Below are 19,888 nucleotides of genomic sequence, written 5' to 3'. Positions count from 1 at the left end.
GACTGCTACAAACCGAATGTGTGTCATTACACATTACACAGTGCAGGCAAACAAAGACACATCCAGCTACAACATATTTACCCCATCATATTCCCGTTATATCATGCGCTACCGTTTTAAGTGAAAACCGAGTCCCTCTCCCCGTTACCGAGACTCACGGGAGGGCGGGCTGTAGGACAGAGCAGCCAGCCAGCATCAGGGCTGAATAATTGATCTCTCTCTATCGGTCAGGAGGACGTTAGTGGGACGTTTCTCCCTCCATCCCCTCCATGTGATTCAGTCGCTCCTTCCCATCATGGTGTGAACGGCAGCTGCTTCACCCTCCGCAAACCACCAACCCCCCCATCTACTCCTCCTCTTTCTCTCTACGTGCGCGTGTGTGTGTGTGTAAGTGAGCGTGTGTGTTTGTGTGTGTGTGTGCAGGAAGACGAAGCGGCAGGCAGGAGGAGGCACCAAGGACGTCCTTTTTCCAGCCCCGGGAGCCGGAGATGCGAGGGACGAGCAGTTAGATTAGCCTGTGCTGCTGTTGCCTGCTGCAGGATAACTTTGGTTCCGGAGGGTGCTGCAGCCGAAAGCTCTGCTCTCTCATCCTTGGCTTGGTGTGTGAGGAGGATTTCAGCCAGTCGCCGGACGGAGGTAAATCGATGCTTGATGCTGCTGCTTCAGTGCAATGCAACGGCGCGGGGAGCTATCCACTCGCGGTGGTGCTGAAACCAGGCTCCGATCAAACAAGGAAGTGCATGTGCATCCATGCTTTTACACCATCTCTGTGTCTCTGCACGCAAATGCACAATCAGGTCGATTTGTGAGCACATTAACTGCACGTTCACTGCATATGTGGCTGTAAATATGCACGTCTGCGTTGCTGCTTAATTAACGCTCACTACACGAGCAGCTTTCTGTGATGCCGGAGTGGGATGGCTGTGTCCAATGCCCCTCCAATGGAGGATGGAAAGTTTTACCACATGATCAGGAAAAATACACAGCAGTGGTTTAGACCTGCGTCCACATGCATGACAGACTGTCCTGCCAAGCTGAGGACTCGCACCGTGCACTTACTCCAAACTCGCTCGGCTGCGGGCACATAGAGGTTATTACTGATTGTCGTGACACGTTACTGGAGCCTGACACCTCACACTCAGCTGTGCGGGATTCTTGGGGGAAAAAAGCGCCACATTTGCAAGGAACTGAAGAGCCGTAGCTGCTGATTTGGTCTGTAGATTTGAGGTGTTTTTTCCCGGTGTGTTCAGGTTGTGTTTGAACCATTGACCTTGGTGTCCTTCAGTTGGCGCATTGAGGAAACGTGCCTGACACACAGATACAGACTTTATAAGCCTAGATGTGACTGTTTGGCTCCGTTCAGGCTCAAATTGGAGCCAAAAAGAGAAGTTTCAGAAATTATTGTTGAATTTTTCCACAGTAGTCTTTGAATATTTGAATGCGAGCGTGGGTGTAGTAGTGGTAAAGTGAGTTTTTAGGGATTTTATCGCACTCAGTTGCATTTAAAGTCATGATCCTGCATGCTATGTGATGTATTGCTCTTTGCTTTTGCTGTCTTATAATCAGTTTTAAGACTTTTAAGCTTGGGATTATTGATTTTTTTGCAAGAAATATAGTTTTTGTATTGTTTTCTCTTCCAGATCTGGCTACAAAGGACTTCTACTTTTCTGTCACTATTGAATGTAACATCGCTCAGACAAGGAAGGCAAGGAATTAAAAGCCATCATCATGAATTTCGTTATGAAACAAGCGTTGGGAGGTAAGATCCACCTTTTCCATCCCTGAGAGTGAATGTATATGCGTGTTTAAGTCCGATGATTCCTAACTCCTGTCTGACTTCTTGATACTCACTGCCTTCCCAATTCTGCGTCTTGCTGCACACACACATCATTATTCTCTCCAGCTGCAGCGGAGGAAGTTTTATTTCTTTTTCTGCTTCCCTTCCCTGCGCGCGTTCTTCCTCCACATCTGCTGCTGCCGTGCTGCACACATGGTGTGGTTGGCCCCTGGGGCACACTGAGTAGCCCTCAGCTTACTGTAACAGGCTGGTGATTTGTAACGTAGACTGAACCGCTGTGGCCGAAAGGTTATTTCATGTTCCAGTAAGTGCAACCTGCTTACCAAGAGGTGTTGAAACAGGTCTTAACCATGGCTCAGTCTCACCATTAACCACACTGCGGTGGCTCCTCTTGACTGGACGCCGCAGCGACTCTTATCTCCACGTGCTGAGTACACATTTTCCACCTGAAGGGGGGAAAAAAGATAATCAAGGCAGAATCTAATCTTCAATAATTTCATTCCAGCATGCAGGCATGTGAGTGATTTTCTAATTGCCTGTGCTGCAACAACTCCCCAGACATGAGATAATCATAACAGAGTAATGAATTTTGAAGGAATATGAACTTGTTATTATGGATGAAGATGCAGATGGTGCAGTGGAAGGTGAAGGGTCCTCAGTGGGTTTCACACAGGAGAGACGCTGCTTGGCAAGGGCGTGCACATACTAGATATGGCAGTGGTTCCCAACTGGTGGGTCGCAGTCCAAACGTGGGTCGCAGGTTTATTCTGAATGGACCGAAAGTGATTCTTGAGTGTGTCAGGTTTCTAAAAAACACACTTTATTTTTAAGTACAGTGAATTTCCGGCACATAGCTTTTATTTTACGATATGATACGATATAGGCCTACTTTATTGTCCTTGTAGGGAAATTTGTCTTGGACTCAGGAGCTGCTTTACAATAATAGTCCAGAGGAAATGAAAAGCATACACCATAAAAACATACTACACATTACAGTATTGCACATCTGCCTCTCCTGTATTGCACCACAACACCAGCACACAACAGAGCATCATCAGCAAAGCACAGCACACCCCCTGACGCATCAAGCTACATTATTTAAAATCTTAATTGAGGTTGGCACAAATTAATTTTTAAAATCATTCAGTTTAATTTTATTTTGAAGAGCCATTTCCTGCTGTAGAGTGAGTGATTAATGGATGGCTACTTAGCAGAGACAGCAAACTAGGTCATCGACACGGCCAAACGCAAGTATGACATTGAATACAAGAAATCTGGACCCCGCGTTTGGACCAGTTGGGAATTACTGCTACATGTCATGGTGTTGCCACATGATCAAATAGAAACTTGACATTGGACAAACTGTTTTAATGTTTATTTATAGTTTATATTTAGTTAATGTAGAATAAGCATATGATTTTGATATAGATTGCTATTATTTTACAAAAAAAAATACATGACACAGGACATATATGACTAATGGCACTATTTTAAATTCAACTCCAGCTCTTTGAACACAGGCATATTTCTATGCTGGCAATCTAATCACTATCAGGGGACCATTCTCCGCCCCACACCCCACAGGCCCCTGTGCATCCACACTGCCTGCGCTCTCTTTATTAATGCCCCTGCTGTTGGTGATTTGTCTGTGGTAGGCCCATAGGGCATTGAAATCCAGCTCTGGTCTGCTGTGGTTGATGTCATCAGTAGATGAAAGGACTGACGTATCTGCACTGAAATTCATTTGCATCTCTTGAGCATTCTGAGTATTTGTTGCCCAAGTATTGAAACCCCTGAAAATTTGATTTCAAATTGTATGTATTTTCCTATGACAATAACTATTCTCCAGGCACCCAGAAAAGTGCACTGGGCTTTGAAGCCAATTTTGTAATGGCCAAACAGTGGAATTACACCATCATGTGACACCCTGCGGCCCAAAAAAAAAATCTTCCCATTGACCTTCATGGCTGAACAGCTGTCTGTAAATCATCAGATACATTTTTTTTGAGCCCCGGAGCCATCACAAAGTACCCAGATTTCTTACAATAACAATTGGAAAGTCTTGAAGAGCTGCACGGTTTAATTATCTTATCCCCATTCAAGTTAATAGAGTGCTAAACTGGAGGTAGTATGGGCTGCACAGTTAGAAAGCAGTGCTGATTATGCATGGAATTTTATTTTGATTTTATTGTTTGAACCATTTTGGCTTCTCGCACCACCACTTCTTGCGACTTTAGTTGTCTCCATCTTGGATTTGTGGAGCCAGAGGTGACCATATTTGGATGAGAGGGTGGAGCTAAGCTTAATGCTAGCCGCTAGCTTTGTTAGCACAGTGCATTCACAGCTTTGGTTAAATGTGAAAACTGTGTGCTAATGCTTATTTTCACAAGCAAAAACCAGCTTAAAACCATTTAAACAAAATGAACCAGTAAAAGTCAATAACCAAAATAAGGATTTTAAGTACAGCCAAATGCTGAACAAGATTTCTTTAGATTACTAAAAGGTTAACTGAAAACACAACAAAATAGGGTAGGTACCTATACTCTGTGAATCTGGGGTTACGCTTTAGTAGCAGACAGCCAAGCTATAAAAATGGATCCCCTGTACAGTTGTCTTGAAGGTGGAAATTAGCCACAAAGACCGAAACCGTTTTTTGTACCAGGCTGTAAAAAACAGTTCGGCATTTTAGCATGGGGGTCTATGGAAGTTGGCTCAGCCTCAAGTGGCCATTAGAGGAACTGCAGTTTCTGGCACTTCAGTGTTGGCTCAAGTTTTATACCCAGAGGCTGCTTCTTGATGGAAGCATGCGACCTGCTTTTTTAAAAAATGAGCCCCACCCACCTCAAGCAAGTGAGAAGAGCACTAACCAACACCTGCTCAGAAAGTTATCTCTCTGGGGAAAATGTATCACAGCTGTTCAGACTTTTGTAGGAAATTGTGTTCACATAGGATCCCGTCTCTTATATTGAGACACTGATTGAGAAAATTTTTCAGACCCTTGTTCTTTTTTGCCAGGCTGAAATTTACAAAGCTTAAAATAACTAAAAACAAGATGCAGCAATTATTGCAGGAGACATGAGATGATGTAAGTTTGACACTAGAGACAGAGGTTCACATCATGTTTCCTACCAACAGTCTTCCCCTAACATGGTGTACACACTAATTCAACAGACTGTAACCATAACAAGCCTTTAATCTCATCACATGGTACCAAGCTACACACACACTGCTTGACCAGCTGTTTTCCATTGCATGACTTAATGTGGCGTGTACATGCGGTCGTGACTGTTTCTCTGGAGGTGATGGTGGATCTGAGGTCACGTCGGAGTGAATCTGTACAGTGCAGCAGGTAGAGACGTTAAAGCCCGAGGCAGACCTGGATTCACTTCCTTCAACAGCTGCTGAATGTGAAGCTCCATCTACTTTTTGTGGTCAAAAGAAGATACAAACATTTACTGACACTCTGACACAGGGACTCTCCTCACATCTCTGCTTGATGTAAAATGTGATTGGTGTTACATTGATGTTATTTTTAAAAGAGTTCTGTGTACTATGGGACTTTTCGGATGAGCCTGACTGAGTTTGTCGTGCTGTCAGCTCGGCAGGTGTTTCTCATTATTTCCATGATAACACAATATCGCTGCAGTGTGCTGCCTACTTCCTTTTTCCACTGTTTACATTTTCACCAGACGAGCTCAGCCTGATAACTCCTCTTCAGTTTGTCCAGTGAGGGAAATTCTGATTGCTTCAGACACATTAAAAATGTATAAAGGACACGTGCGACCCAGATGAAGAATCAATATGCATCTGTCTGTCAGATTGCTCTAGCTTGAAGAATAAATATATGAGATTATTTCACCTGAAGACAGATGTTGTCTGCAACACTGTAAAACTTTCTGGAACCATTTTTTTGTACATTAAATTCATATTTTAAAATTTAATCCAGCAAATAATCACTTCTTTAGGACAGATTTAGATTAATATAATACATGTTAACACATTTTATTGTCTGTAACTGTTTTATGTTGTATGTCTGAAACTTTATACGATGTGCTGCTGCCTGTCTTAGCCAGGACACTCCAGCACGTTCTTATCCCAACTCTTCAAGTACCAACGCTTGGTCAGTTGCCCTACATGTCCAAATATGACGTGCTAGGTATCCTCCTACATCTGTTTTGGTCATTCAAGGATGGCGTGTCAATTGGCACTCATTACATGCATTGCGACTTTTCGAAACACAATTCCATTTCTTACAGTTTCTGCTCACAAAATGCACACAGTCTTTTTAAAAATAAACTTATACAACACAGGTAAAACACTTCGTTTTTAGGTTAAAACCACAACAGTTACTAATGTAATGTAACATCATGACCATTGAGATACATCACTAGCATAGCATGCTACACATAATGGCACACCACATTGTTAATAAAATAAGTCGATTGACTTTTAGCCTGTTCTCATTCCCTAGTCGTCATATACCACCACTCCGTCAGTGGTTTAGGCACCAGACACAAAATGGCACCTGTCACGGAACGAGTTTCTAAGGCCTCCTGGTGGCATATCGTCTTATACGTATACCAGTGTTTGATTTGAACCGCCACCAGCAACAACTCAATAAAAGCTGGAAGGTCCCTTTAGGGTGGGTGTTCCAACAAATCCCAGACTTTCACCGAGGCGGTCGCCGTTTGCTTCCTGTGTGAATGTTGAGCTAAAACATGATGTTTTTTTCTAAACCTAAACATATACTTTTGTTCCATAAGGAATAAGTTTTTATCAATGTTGTAAGTTGATTTTTGAAAAAGAGTATGCATCTGATGAGGCGAAACTGTACATTTCCTGTGAAAACGGAAGTGTATTTTGAAAAGACACGATGCATGTAACAAGCGTAAATTGACACAGGGTCCCAAAATGTCAAACAGATGCATGAGGATGCCTAGTGTGTCATATGCAGGCATGAGCCCACTGGTCAAGCAGCAATATTTGGCGAGTTGGAATTAGAGTGTGTTGGATTCTTGGTTTCACACATGACACAAACAGCAGGCTCCTGGGTGAAAGTCCACACTGGGTTTGTTTGACCCATCCACCTCCCATTTCACCCATCCTTTGCAGACTTCCTCACTTTTTATACTACAATAGTTGCCAGTGATGTCAGAAACAGCCGCCAACCGGTGTGTATCATACTGGTACTGAGGGTGCCTTTACGTATCAGTGTCTGCGGCCGAGGCCCACCGACAAAGCATCGGTATTTGATGAGTCAGGATTGGGGTGGAGTTTAGAACAGGCTGGGTACTCTTGTAAACAAGGTTTATAATCTTGTTGAGGCTTTTCCTGGTTAAGTAAATTTAAAATAAAAACAATATATGACATGATAATGACAGATTTTAAGCAGGAACTTTCTCCATAGATTATACTCATACACTCAGGAGCATGATTTTGTCTTATATTGAAAGCAATTGACCTCCAAGCAGAGACACAATGTAGTCAGCAGATTTACTGATATCATATAAGAATTCAAAGCACAGACAACAAGTGGTTTTGTGTGTGTTCAGCTATTTACTACAAAATATTCATACTTTACATGACAACCAACCAAACTGCAAACCATGCAACTATGTTTTTTGTTTGTTTTCCTATGGTTCCAGCAGTCAATTTATGCAGACATTTTATTCATCGTGACGGCTTACACAGCAAGTTTCAAGAGTCTGCCAATACATTTTTTTTTCTATGTGTAAAATGCATACAGGAATAATAAATTGTACAGCCTGTATTCAAAAATGATCAGCAAAAATGTCTACATGGTTTGCAGTTCAGGAGCTTAAACTTGCACACATGCACCCTGGTGTGTTGCTGCTGGTCTGTGTGTGTGTGTGTTCTGTTTGTTTGTGTCACTTACAGTAGCTGTGTGTTCATTATGTAGTTAGAAATGTGTGTATGTGTGGTTCACTGCTGGCGGGTGTGTTTGTGCAGGTGGCGCCACCAGCCTCATACAAAGCTCCTCGTCAATAACGAACGAGTCAAATCCGCTGAACTGTGCATAAAAGAAATTTCACACATGAGGAAAACCAGGCAGTTTGTGCCAAGGTCTTCACCTTAAGCAGAGTATTTCTTACCGTCTTGGGGAGCAAGATTTTCTTTGTTTCCTTCTTAAGGAGTAATGAGTTTTCAGAGTGCAGTGGATTAGCTGTGGGCTATTATCTCACCTCTCTCTCTGTGCGCTCTGAGGAGAAACTCACACTCCATCTGCTCCCATCTAGGCCGTGATTTGTATTCTGTCTGTTTTGTACAGTGATGTGCAAGTTCATCTCGCATGGCACTCAGGAAGGGCTCCTCTCTGCCATCCATGACCCTCTCTGTCTTTGAAATGCAAGTCATACATAAAAAGTTCCCAAAGTTTTTCATGTCAGGGACCCCAAGAGATTGAATGGCTTATCTGAGGAGAGCAACAGGCTGTACGGGGATATAGGAACAGACCATGCTGGTTGTTGTAGTTGGTTCACTACTAATCATATGGATTTAAGTAACTGCACCCAGGCTAATGGTATTCCTTTTCCATACTCCGTGCAACACAGCTGAGTCCTGTCACAAGTACAACAGACCACATGTGCAGCACACCCACCTGTGATCATAGGAGTGGTTAAACAACCGTTAAAAAAGAAATAATTTCAGCATAATCAGTGTATTTCAACAGATATGCTCGCAGGGTGGTGTAAGTACGTCTGTTCTAGTCTTACACGTTGAATTCAACTTGGGTTGAATTTGGCTAACCAGTGAGCTTGGAGAACTATTGGGACTGACTAGTTCTACCATATACCCAGCAGGCTGGCGTGTTTGCAATAATCTCGCTAAGGTAGTTCACCAACTAGTATTACGAGTTGTGACTCCATCATCAAGCTTCCTGCAACACCTATTTAGCAATAAACCATGGCCATGACATTATACCTGACAAACAAGACTGACTCTATCAGTCTAAAGCCCAGCTCAGACCAAGGATTCGCAACAAGACGAGACCGTTTTAGAACGTTGCAGCAGGGTGAACTGATCCAACTGAGCTTGACTCAAGCCGGCTGATGGTGTCACCTGCAACTCCACTGGTCAGATCACCAGTGGCTGGTTCTGCTCTCCTGTTTCAACAGCCAATCGACTTGTGATGAAATCTGCTGGTCAAGTCAAAATGACCACAGACGGCGTGTTTGCTTGCTTCGTTCCCGCTGAGCCCTGTGTTTCCGTGCACATGTTCGCTGCTGCTGCTCGCTGTATGTGCTTATATATTGAGATAGGGTATGTTGGGGTGGGGGCAGCACGGTTGTGTGGTGGTTAGCACCGTCGCCTCACAGCAAGAGGGTTCCTGGTTCGATTCCGGGTGTGGGAGCCTTCTGTGCGGAGTTTGCATGTTCTCCCCGTGTCAGCGTGGGTTTCCTCCAGGTGCTCCAGCTTCCTCCCACAGTCCAAAGACATGCAGGTTAATTGGTGACTCTAAATTGTCCGTAGGTGTGAATGTGAGTGTGAATGGTTGTCTGTCTCTATGTGTCAGCCCTGTGATAGTCTGGCGACCTGTCCAGGGTGAACCCTGCCTCTCACCCACTGTCAGCTGGGATTGGCTCCAGCCCCCTGCATCCCCTGGAGGCATTTTAAGGTACATCCTCACCATGTTTCTTTTCCTAAACCTAACCGCAGTACCTTTTATAGCCTAAACCTAAATTTATGTTACTTAACTGTATTTTAAGGACGTAACGTCATTCGTAGGATGTCATACGATGATTCTATGAGAATACATTGCAAATGTACATGTTCTAAATACTGAGAAGAATGTGTTCACTGCGTACCCCCTAAAAATCTACATCCATGCATACCCAGGAATGCAGGAGCGTGACTCCTTGACTAATCGTCTTTCATTCTCTGTCTGTGCTATTACTTTTTCGTTGAGATCAGAATTTGTGTGGTTTTTTGTTGTACATAAAAATTAACATTGTGAATATATCCTTTCAACACATTCTGTAGTCCTGGCTGTCGGATTTTCAAAGCTATATTGCCTCACGCCCAGAAAATATTTATTGAACATGGCGGCATCCACCTAATCGGATGTAGCTTCACCATGTTACTTTTTGTCAAGCTCGTCCGACCTAGCAACAGTAATTAAAGAGTGCAGGACTTAGGATCGGTCAAACCTTAGCGTAGCCATGCGAAACTTTAACCTGAGCAGAGGTCTGATCAGTCAGAATTAAAGTGAAAGGACCTGTGTGCAGGGCCTTTACCTGTACAAAAAATATTATTGATGCATTATTACAATCTCCTCCTCATCTCCTCATCAATTATTAACAGTCACTGAGTTAAGCTTATGAGATGGAAAATACATAATATAAAATGTACGATTGGTAGATGAAGGTAAAGCCTGTAAAAACACCTAACTGCTCCTTTAAATTGTAGTAAATACACTCAAACCATAGAGCCACTTCAAGGACTGCTGGCGTCCCTGGCCTGAACTATTAGCCGTAGCTTATCAGTGACATGTGGAGAGAAAAGGACAAATGAGGAATTGATTCAGTCTGCCAAGCAGTTAGAGAAATGTGTGTGTGTTTGTCAGCGTGTGCTTATTGCTAGAACAGGAAACCATGCGAGGGGAGAGGGGACGATTTATCGTGGATGACATCACCAGAGGTTCTCGTAAACACTACTCAGCTTACTCACCTCCTTTCAATGGAGCTGCATCTCCTCCCCCCTCCTTCCCCCGGCATCTCTGCCCGCAGTCTCGGCGGAGGAAGAGGAGGAGAATGAGGTGTAGGAGGAGATGAAAAGTGACAAATTGATCTTTAAAACTGGGTGTTATATCATCAGTGGCTGACGGCAGAGGTTGTAAAGTCGCACCGCACTCTGGACCGGCAGAAGCTGTAATCTGCGTTTAATGGGCGATGCTTTCTGTCTTGTGGAGCCTCGGAGTTTCTCTCTGTCTCCTCTTTCCTCCCCGACTTCTATCAGTCTTTCATTCATCAATCTGTTTTCAATTCCCTCTTCCCCTCTAACACTTTCCTCCCACTTCTAATCTTCCTTATCTTAAATCAGGTTTCCTCCTACCTTTATTTCACCTTCCTTTTGCCCCCTCATTAATCCCCTCCCACACTCCCAGCTCCCCAAACCTCTCTACTTTTACTCCATCACTCTCTCTATTCCCTCTTTGCCTCTCCATCCTTTGGTTAAATGTCCTTCCCTTTCTTTGCTCCCTCCCTCCTTCGACTATTACAGTAAATCTGAAGGGCGAGGCAAGGAAACCTCAATCAGGCAGCCACAGGGGAAACTGGGATGTGTGTGTGTGTGTGTGTGTGTGTGTGTGTGTGTGTGTGTGTGTGTGTGTGTGTGTGTGTGTGTGGCAAGAGAAAGAGAAAGTGTGTGACAGACAGAGAGACTGGGGTGGACCTTAGTAGTCGGCTGTAGCTGGCATTAGATGATAAAGTAAGTGTGTGTGTGTGTGTGTGTGTGTGTGTGCCCAAGTAAGACGCAGAGCGAGAGAGAGTGATGATGCTGACACAAACACACGGAAAAACACAAAATTGGAGAGCAACACACACACACGCGTGAACACCGACACACACCACCAGGACAAAAACATCCAATTCAAGCCCACTGACATACTGAGGACAAAAACATCCAATTCAAGCCCACTGACATACTGATAAACAAAGCCAAGGACACACACACACACACACACACACACAGGGAGTCGTAATCAGTGAAATGCGACAGACCTCCCACTCAGTTGAAAACCACAGCAGGGGAACGCCGAGGGAACGCTGGGAGAACCGTACCACAACAGCACAGACTGCAGCCTGCAGTTGAGCCTTTTACACACATCCACTGGACACATGTAAACAGTCTCTGAGAAGACAAACGTCTGTGTGTCAACAGAAAGTAACACTGGATAATAACAGTGGATGTACCGCGGAGTGTTTGGGCAGGATGCATACACAGATACACACACTGAGTCGGGGATTTGAGGAGCGAAAACAAATGGAAAGTCACACTGCTGTCAGTCAGTTTCGTCTGGATTCTTCTTTGTGACTTATTTGTTGTTGCTCCATTTTCTGTGCAAACCAGCAGTGTTAAAGCTGCGGCGTCTTTTCGATAGGAAAAATATGCGTTCAAGATTCTTTGAGGAATGAAGGCATTAATTGATCTAATATTTGCCTTTGTTAAAGCTATTGCTGCACAGTAACTCCGTTTGACAAGGACGTGTGGCTGTATTTATTCAGAGCAGGTTAAATGCCTCTCTCAGTGATCTGCTGTCACTGGCTGGAGGATGAGTGTTTGGCTCAAGGGCACCTCAATTGTGCTGATGAAGGTCAGAGGACTGGACTGAGGGCCTCTTATTATATCAGTTACAAGCCATTTCTCTCACCTTGAGGCCACAGCTGCCCTTTGAATGGATTTTCATAATGTTTTGAAAACAGACAGAATGGACTAAGGGAATTGATCTGGATTTGGGATCATATTAACCACCACTACTGAATAACAATAGGCAGAGATTGAATACAAAATGCCTTGGGTGTTTGTAGTGTCATGGAATAAATACCAATAAATGGAATACACACAAACCAGAGCTGCTGCCAGAAGAAAATGTTGACATTGTATGTTTGTGGAAGTCATGAATATATCACATTTGCATGTTTCATGTGTATCATATCAGTGTTTTAAAAGTGTATGAGCCAACTTTGTCATCGGGAGGTGGGGGGGGTGGTGAATGGCGTGTCACCTATCTGCAGACCACTACTGATCGTTGTTCTACACCAACAAACAAAACTGGTTGTTTTTGTTATCTCTGTTTTTCCAGCAGCTTTCAGGTAACAAACATTGATGTGTTTTAGTGACCTGTTGCTGTTTTTTCAGCTGCATTTCAGCCCCCAAATGTCCATGTGTTTAGGGGCCCGTTGCTGTATTTGCTGTGGATTTTCAGCCCTCAAACATGGGTGCGTTTTAGTGACCTGTCACTGTTTGTCCTGCCGAGATAGTGGCACAGAAAGCTGCTGTTTTTCACCAAGACAATGCTGCTTTTCCACTGCCTCCAAAACCAGGTATTAAACATAATCTTTTCGTAACTGCAGGAAAACCCAGCCACATTTTAACCACAACATTGTTGAAATGTAACTTAAGTTAACATCAATTAAAAGTGTAGTCCCAGTTAAACGCCTAGTCCCTTTACTAGCCCGGTGTGGCTACACATTTTGACAAATAAAGGCCTGTTTCAATCAGAGGCCTGGTCTGGTTGCCAAGCAGTTCATTTTGTTATAGAAGTTCTTCGGATGTGTAAAATGGTTGTTGGTTATCTCTAATTGACCTATGGCTAAGCCACTCCCCCCTCCACTCACTCGTACAAACTATCAACATTCAATGACCAGCGCTATGGCAGGTGTCACAGTACACGGCATTTCGCAGGAGGCAGTTGATGATTTTTGGAGACATAACGATCAGATGTCATTAAGAAGTAACCAAAAGGGCCTAAGCTACGCATTGGAGGGATATATTCATCATTTTATTGTTGAGAAGGTCGATGAAAAGCTTAAATTACAAGCCAAAATTTACAGGTCACAGTGTACGCTTGTGAACCGCATCTGGTTGCCGTCACCATCAAAGACAACAAGTTAAAGTGCCACTGAAGTTAAGGTTTTTGGCTCAGAATATGAGAAAAGGATAACGGCCTTTTTACCATCTTTACCAAGAGTGTCTCTCCGTTAGTTTGGTGCTACAGTATTTACACTGAATCATTCAGCATAACGTTTGCCAACCTTTGTTATCTCTGCCATTACAGATAAGTTAATGAAGCTAAGCTCCAGAAGTTAACGTTAGCTTAACTAGAGCCCTTTGGACAACAGCTAACAATGATGTACGATCACCAAAGTACAAAACTAGAACAAAATAGGCTAATGAACTCCCAGCAAACAAGGTGACATGATGAACAACGCAGCTAGGAGCTAACGTTAGGCTAACTTTAGCTAACGTTAGCTAGAGATGTTAAAGATAACTTTATATTTCTTTCCAGCAAAGTGACAATATGTTGCCTCAAACACAATGTTGACTTACCTTAGAACAGATGTAGACATCATTGTTAATCTTATTCACGTTGAGTTGATGTTGTGGTCTAACGTTACCACACAACTTTATCCAAAGGAGACACTTTTCTCGGTTGAGATGTGGTTTAAAGTGTAAAAAATACACCTGGTCGCCCAGCCTCTCAGGATACCTTGTGTCAGAGTTGCATGTACCCCATGCACATCGTTTGACCATTTTTAAACTTCAAATCTCAGAAAAAGCTCATAAAACCGAACAAAACTGACTTTCTGTAATGCATTTCAATGGACGTCCAGGCAGAGAATGTCCGAGTGTATGGGAATGGCTATACGCACTGTGATTGGCTCATCAACAACACTGCCATAGGTCAATAGAGGCCTGGTCTGGTTGCCAAGCAGTTCATGTTTTTATAGAAGTTCTTCCGATGTGTAAAAGAGTTGTTGGTCACCTTAAATTATGTGTTCATTCCTCAGTTACCCTGTAAGTTATTCATATTCTGTTTGTCTGGAAGGGTCCTCAGATCAAAAGACTCAAAAGGGTTTTTCTTAATCCAAGTTGTGAGTATTGTTTTAACAGTTTTAAGCTGGTGTTGTGCTGGTATGTTGGTATGTTGGGGGCTGTAACTCACTCACTCTGATGCCTGTCTGTCGTAGCTAGATCAAATGAATGATTCATAATTGATATATTATCTGAAGCCTTAATTTTATACAACTAATATTCATACTGGTTTAAATAAACAATTATATTATATTTCCCATCTTTGCTGAGCAACAGTTTTGTGTGAAAGGAAGACTTGTCCCATACAGTTTTGCGGTATATGAATATAATTTAAATTGAGTTTCAGGGTTTTTTTTTTATTAAAAAATCTGAAAATACACATTATCATGAATCCAACATATTAATAGCAAAGATAAAACGACCTACAACGTCCACAACATTGATAATGGTCTAACTGTTACCTTATTATCCTTGTGCAATCGTGAGCTAGCTAACGCTAAATCAATTTGCGGCAACTGACCCTAACGATGAGATGAACCAGTTAGCTAACGTTTACGTAGCCTACTATTGAAACATATTGGCTAATTGGCTGTATTAATATTCCAAGTGTACGGACATACTTGTGAGCCACAATGGATTGTTTTGTAACTTTTCAGAAAACAGATTTTGCACTGTGCGCCTCAGAACCCAGCGGCAAAAGTGCATAGAAACAGGCTAACGCACCTAGCCCTGCTACAACTGCTGCTTACTTAGCAGCTACAGGCAAGCCCCCCTGAAAGGACACCAAAAAATATGTAGAGAATTCTCAATTGCCACTCAGTTTTATATCTATATGTAGGACAGGGTCACTGCTCCGTCTCCCTTCTGGGGTTATTGGACCTGTAAAACACTGAAGCCATGGGAATGTAATCGTGCTTTGAAGAAACGTACAACACCAACATATTTTCTGGCGACTGGGTTGCACATTGCTGCATGTGGTGAACTAACGTGGGTGTTTTAGGTCCAGGTATGGAAACCTGCGTTCACTGTGTCATCATAGTCCAACTGTAAAATTGTAATATGCAATATACTGTATGAGGCAATTCCCTGTGCTCTGGCTGTGTCGTCACATCAGAGATAACACATAATTATCCTATGGATTAATTAGGATTAGCTGAAGATCCCTGAGGATATATGGCTATATGGAGATTTTTACAACTATGTGACCTTACAAACCCCGGCGGGTATATGGGCTGTTATTTGTTCATATTATTTCAAAGAAAGATACAGAGACCCATTTGTATTTTGTCTCTTTTGTGCATTCAAATAGCAGCAGTAAGAAATCAAATCATAATTTACTTCATCTCCCTCAAAGTACTGAAACAAACCTGCATTTGTAAATCAGTGGCTTTTATATGCCCTCTTCCGCATGTCCTCCCTCTTTGCTCATCCTTATCTGTTTTTCCTTTTCATCTTCCATTTTGTCCTCTCCTCCTCTCTGCCCTCTATCCGTCTTGCTCTGTCCACTCTCTGCTAATGAGGCTGATATGGACTGTGTCTGGATGAGCTATGGGCACGGCCTCATCTTCATGCTGTTTTTAAAAGAGCTGTGGGACAGAAATACACATGGACCTTGTACAGAGAGTTGATTGTAAAAACATAGGCTAATAGATTTTCTTTTTATGTTAAGCTTTGATTTAAACAATGGAAACACAGCCACGGGAATCTGGAGTGGGATTTTGATGAAGTAGCAATCTCATCAGCGTGACTGTGATGCTACATGTCATTAATGCCCTTCAGCTCTGTAGGGAGAGAACAGAGTCCTTTGTGTTTTACCTACCGCTTCATTCTTTCCTCAATTTCTGCAAAATGCTTCCTTCATTTCCATCAGGCCACCGACATACTTGGCTAACCTTACAAAGAACTGACCATTTAACCACAAGCTTAGATAACATGACATGTGATTTCTATATGGCACACGCTTCCTGCTGGATTTCATGTAAAAGCTTTGCGCATGGGTGGGCAGTCTCCGGGAGCAATTCAAATGAGTTCCTTCACACTTAACTGGCTTTCAGTTGACTTGGCGTGTAAGAATAATGTTTTATGGCGGATATCAGCCTATTTGAACCCAATTCAGAGAAATGAGCCAAGAAGGGGGGCAATGTAATCCTGATAAATTGATGTGCAGTAATGATATCTGCCCTCTTTAGAAACCTCCGCTGCACAGCACAGTGCTTTTATCATTTATGGTGCAGAGCCTTGAAAACATAGTCAAACATTTAAATGCAGCTGGAGCCAAGTTTTGTTTTATTGTGACTTGATGACTTCGGATTTTCGTGACTGAAATGTCTGATTTTTATATAATTAACATCTTAAGTCCAGTGAGACAGCACCAGACTCTCACTACACCTAGCAGGTTTTTAATCAGCTAAGAGTCGGCCAAATATGTAAAAGTTCACATATCTCATTTTAGAATAGGCCAGTCCATGGGAGCGTGGTTCAGATTATGGTAATATGGTTATGCGGGATTTTATTGGCAGGACACAAGGCTCATTGTCATCCAACAGGGAAAGGGACTGCACATCTGAGCTGTTAAAAATATCATAAAAACTGGGAAAAAAAGAGCCCATACTCCACAAACACAAGTCCTCCACTCAGCTCTACTGAAGGGGCCAATATAAAAAAAGTGTCAGTCTGAAGATGATTGATGTATTAATATTTTATTTGTCATCATGGTCCAGCAGCTCACCCGGAGGTCTTCGTGTCACACTGTGTGTGTTTGAGTTGTAATCATGCTGAAGTGACAGCGACTGACCTGCGGGGATTTTTTGAGGCTGAAGTTACAGACCACTGTCTTCAGAGACAGCCGCATCCAAAAGATCTAGTTTGGTATCATATGAGGCCCCCTGAGGCTCCGAGAGTCAGGTCAGCAATTAAAATGGGAAAGAGTTCTCCTTTTGACCTGGGTTGGTTTTGGGAGTGTTTGGGGCGCATATGCTCTTTTGCAGCAGCCGTGTGATTCATACTCACAGTTAGATACTATAAATTTATACCATCTAAACAGTCCAGTCAAAGTCTTCTGATGGCAGCGTCCTCTTAGCTCCAAGTAGAGTTGAAACCAAGTCAAGACTAAGGATCTGATCACACAGAAAGCAGTTTGCAGGTAGCAAAACACGAGGCGCACAGCACTGCCTTTTTTAAAAATTGAATGTCACGAATAAAAAACACGCTTGCTGCGCCTTTTTACTGTCGCCAGGCAACCACCCCATCACCCCTTTAAACTATCTTTCTCATGTAATCAATCTACAGTCTTTTTTTCCACAGTTATAAGTATCTAGTTCCTGACATGTTGAGGCAGAGGGTACTGTCTGTAGCTCTGGTTGAGGGTGAGAGGCTGTCAGCAGATAAACAGAGATCTGTGTGGGTACATGAGACCCTGAAAAAGAGTCTGGATCATGGGGAGTACCACCAGTTGGTCCAGGAGCTTCTCCTCCATGATGGCAGCTTCCAGGCATATTTTGACTCAGGGGCAGTTTGACAACCTGCTGTCTGTCATCAGGCCGTATAGCTCTGGGTATCCAGCAACCACTACCACCAGTTTCTCCTCCATTGTTAACCAACTGTAAACTTGTTGTCGTGACCACCGCATAAGGCCCGCCTCTCAAATCATCTGATTGGACAATGGGAAAAAAGGTGATGTAAAAGGATATGATAATGGGCGTATTTCCACTCTGAGTTGAAATTTCTTCAACTCAAGGACTTCAGAGCGCCCCGGCAAAAACGCCAGGCGTCTAGAGTAGAAACACGAGGCATGTCACAATGAAAAATCAAAAGCTTCATTCTCATTGAAATTGAAATTACAAAAGACCACCTCCAGAGGCTAAAATACTTTCTGTGTGATCGGGGTCTTAGGCCTGTCCCAATCAAGTCATATTCAAAAGTATGTAATAAAAAGTGTAGTTTTTGTCCAAATATAAAAATAATGCTTAAACAGCTAAAGGATGGTCTTATTGTACTGCACAGCTATGTGTAGCTTCAGCTAGCGTCAGGGAAATGTAAGATCTGTTGCGAAATTTCTCCCTAATTTCAAATCATATTTCTGCTGGAACATGTCCAGTTGTGAAGATTTTTTGTTCATAGGCTTTTATTTGTGATTTCTTACAGTAGAAATCGATGTTATACTCCTGTACCGTCATTCCCCGGCTGCATCACGCTGCAGAGACGCAGAGAGCGCAGAATTATGAGCCTGAAAATGAGCATAATAGGTCCCCTTTAAGTTTGTCAGTTCCTCTTAGCAGCAGACTCCCACACCCAGACGGTCTGTGTGCAGCGCTGAAAATAATTTCCTCTTATATAATAATTGCAATTGATTGACATTTTCCAATCTGTGGGGGTTTTCTACCCTGCAACAGCCTGCCGGGGCGGGCAGTCCAACAACTGGAGAGGGAATCCCCATGGTGCCGACGCAGCTGTCAATCAAATCTTTTCATTTCTAACATAAAAAGTCCCTCAAGTATTCTCCACGTGGAAAGAGTTGCATGAACAGGGGGAGGAATGAGCAGAATACCCAGTTTAAAAAGCTGAGTGTACCGGACATACAAAAAGCCAAAACACCAACCCAGGGTGGTAGTTTTTCCAACCCACTCACTCGTGACTACCATGACATGACTGCATGAGGATCCCTGAGCAATCATGCAGTCATAAAATGGTGATTAGGCAGGGGAAACTAGACACTGATGTTTTGTGTCACGAATGCCAACAACCATGGTGCATGCAGGGCACCTATTTCCAATGCCCCATGTCTGTCTGATAGAGCCATGTTTAGGCTGATATCCTGTTTTTTCTGACCACATGGGTGCAACATTAACAAGCTGTAAACACAACACTGATACGGGCCCATTATCACCTCTAAGTTAGCATGTTAGGAAACAGTTGCCTTCATACACATCAACCTGATAGGAAGCAACATTAAGCTTCATTCGGAGTCATGGTTCTGGCCATCTTGAACAAAGCAGGTCTTATATTAACTCTGCTTTTAGCTCTATTTTAGTCGCAACCAACTCCTGAGGAACATATCTCATTCTTTAAACTTCAGCTAAATGTCCCACTATGATGACTAGCTAGATAGCTGTTGGTGAAGATTCTCTGTTATCCAGGTCATGGTAATCTTAAGTGCTACTGGATTTGCTTGAGTTTCTTGAAGACGTTGCACTCTTCATCCAAGAGGCTTCTCAGTTCTAACAGACTGGTGCAGAGTTCCCCTGAAGAGGCCTCTTGGATGAGAGGTGAAACGTCTTCAAGAAACTCAAGCAAGTCCGGTTGGCTACGATATAGCACTTGAGATTAGCTAGGCAGTTGCTTACTGTCTGTTTGGTGCTTGGCAGGTAGCAAATGGTAAAAATGCTAATATAAATATAATAAAAGTGACAAACTGTGTGGGTTTGTCATGTCGTACAAACCTTTTCCTTTCATAGCCAGTGGCGATCCTGCACTCTGGGGGATGTAGTTTATTCGTACGCCAACATGGAAGTTAATATCGCTTCCCTCATCAAAAAT

General features: G+C 43.0%; 1 protein-coding gene across 1 annotated transcript in view; it reads left to right on the top strand.

Moving 5' to 3' along the window:
• The first annotated feature begins 344 nt into the window (after positions 1 to 344).
• Positions 345 to 19,888, top strand: part of LOC126388632 (complexin-1-like) — a 91,922-nt gene continuing 72,378 nt past the window's right edge. Inside the window, exons 1-2 of the mRNA XM_050041847.1 lie at positions 345 to 636; positions 1,641 to 1,759. Coding sequence (XP_049897804.1) covers positions 1,729 to 1,759 — 31 coding nt within the window. The 5' untranslated portion in view covers positions 345 to 636; positions 1,641 to 1,728. The remainder of the gene's footprint in view (positions 637 to 1,640; positions 1,760 to 19,888) is intronic.

Source organism: Epinephelus moara, chromosome 4 (genome assembly GCF_006386435.1).
Source record: "Epinephelus moara isolate mb chromosome 4, YSFRI_EMoa_1.0, whole genome shotgun sequence".
Classification (NCBI taxonomy): domain Eukaryota; kingdom Metazoa; phylum Chordata; class Actinopteri; order Perciformes; family Serranidae; genus Epinephelus; species Epinephelus moara.
This window is presented reverse-complemented; position numbering and strand designations above follow the sequence as displayed.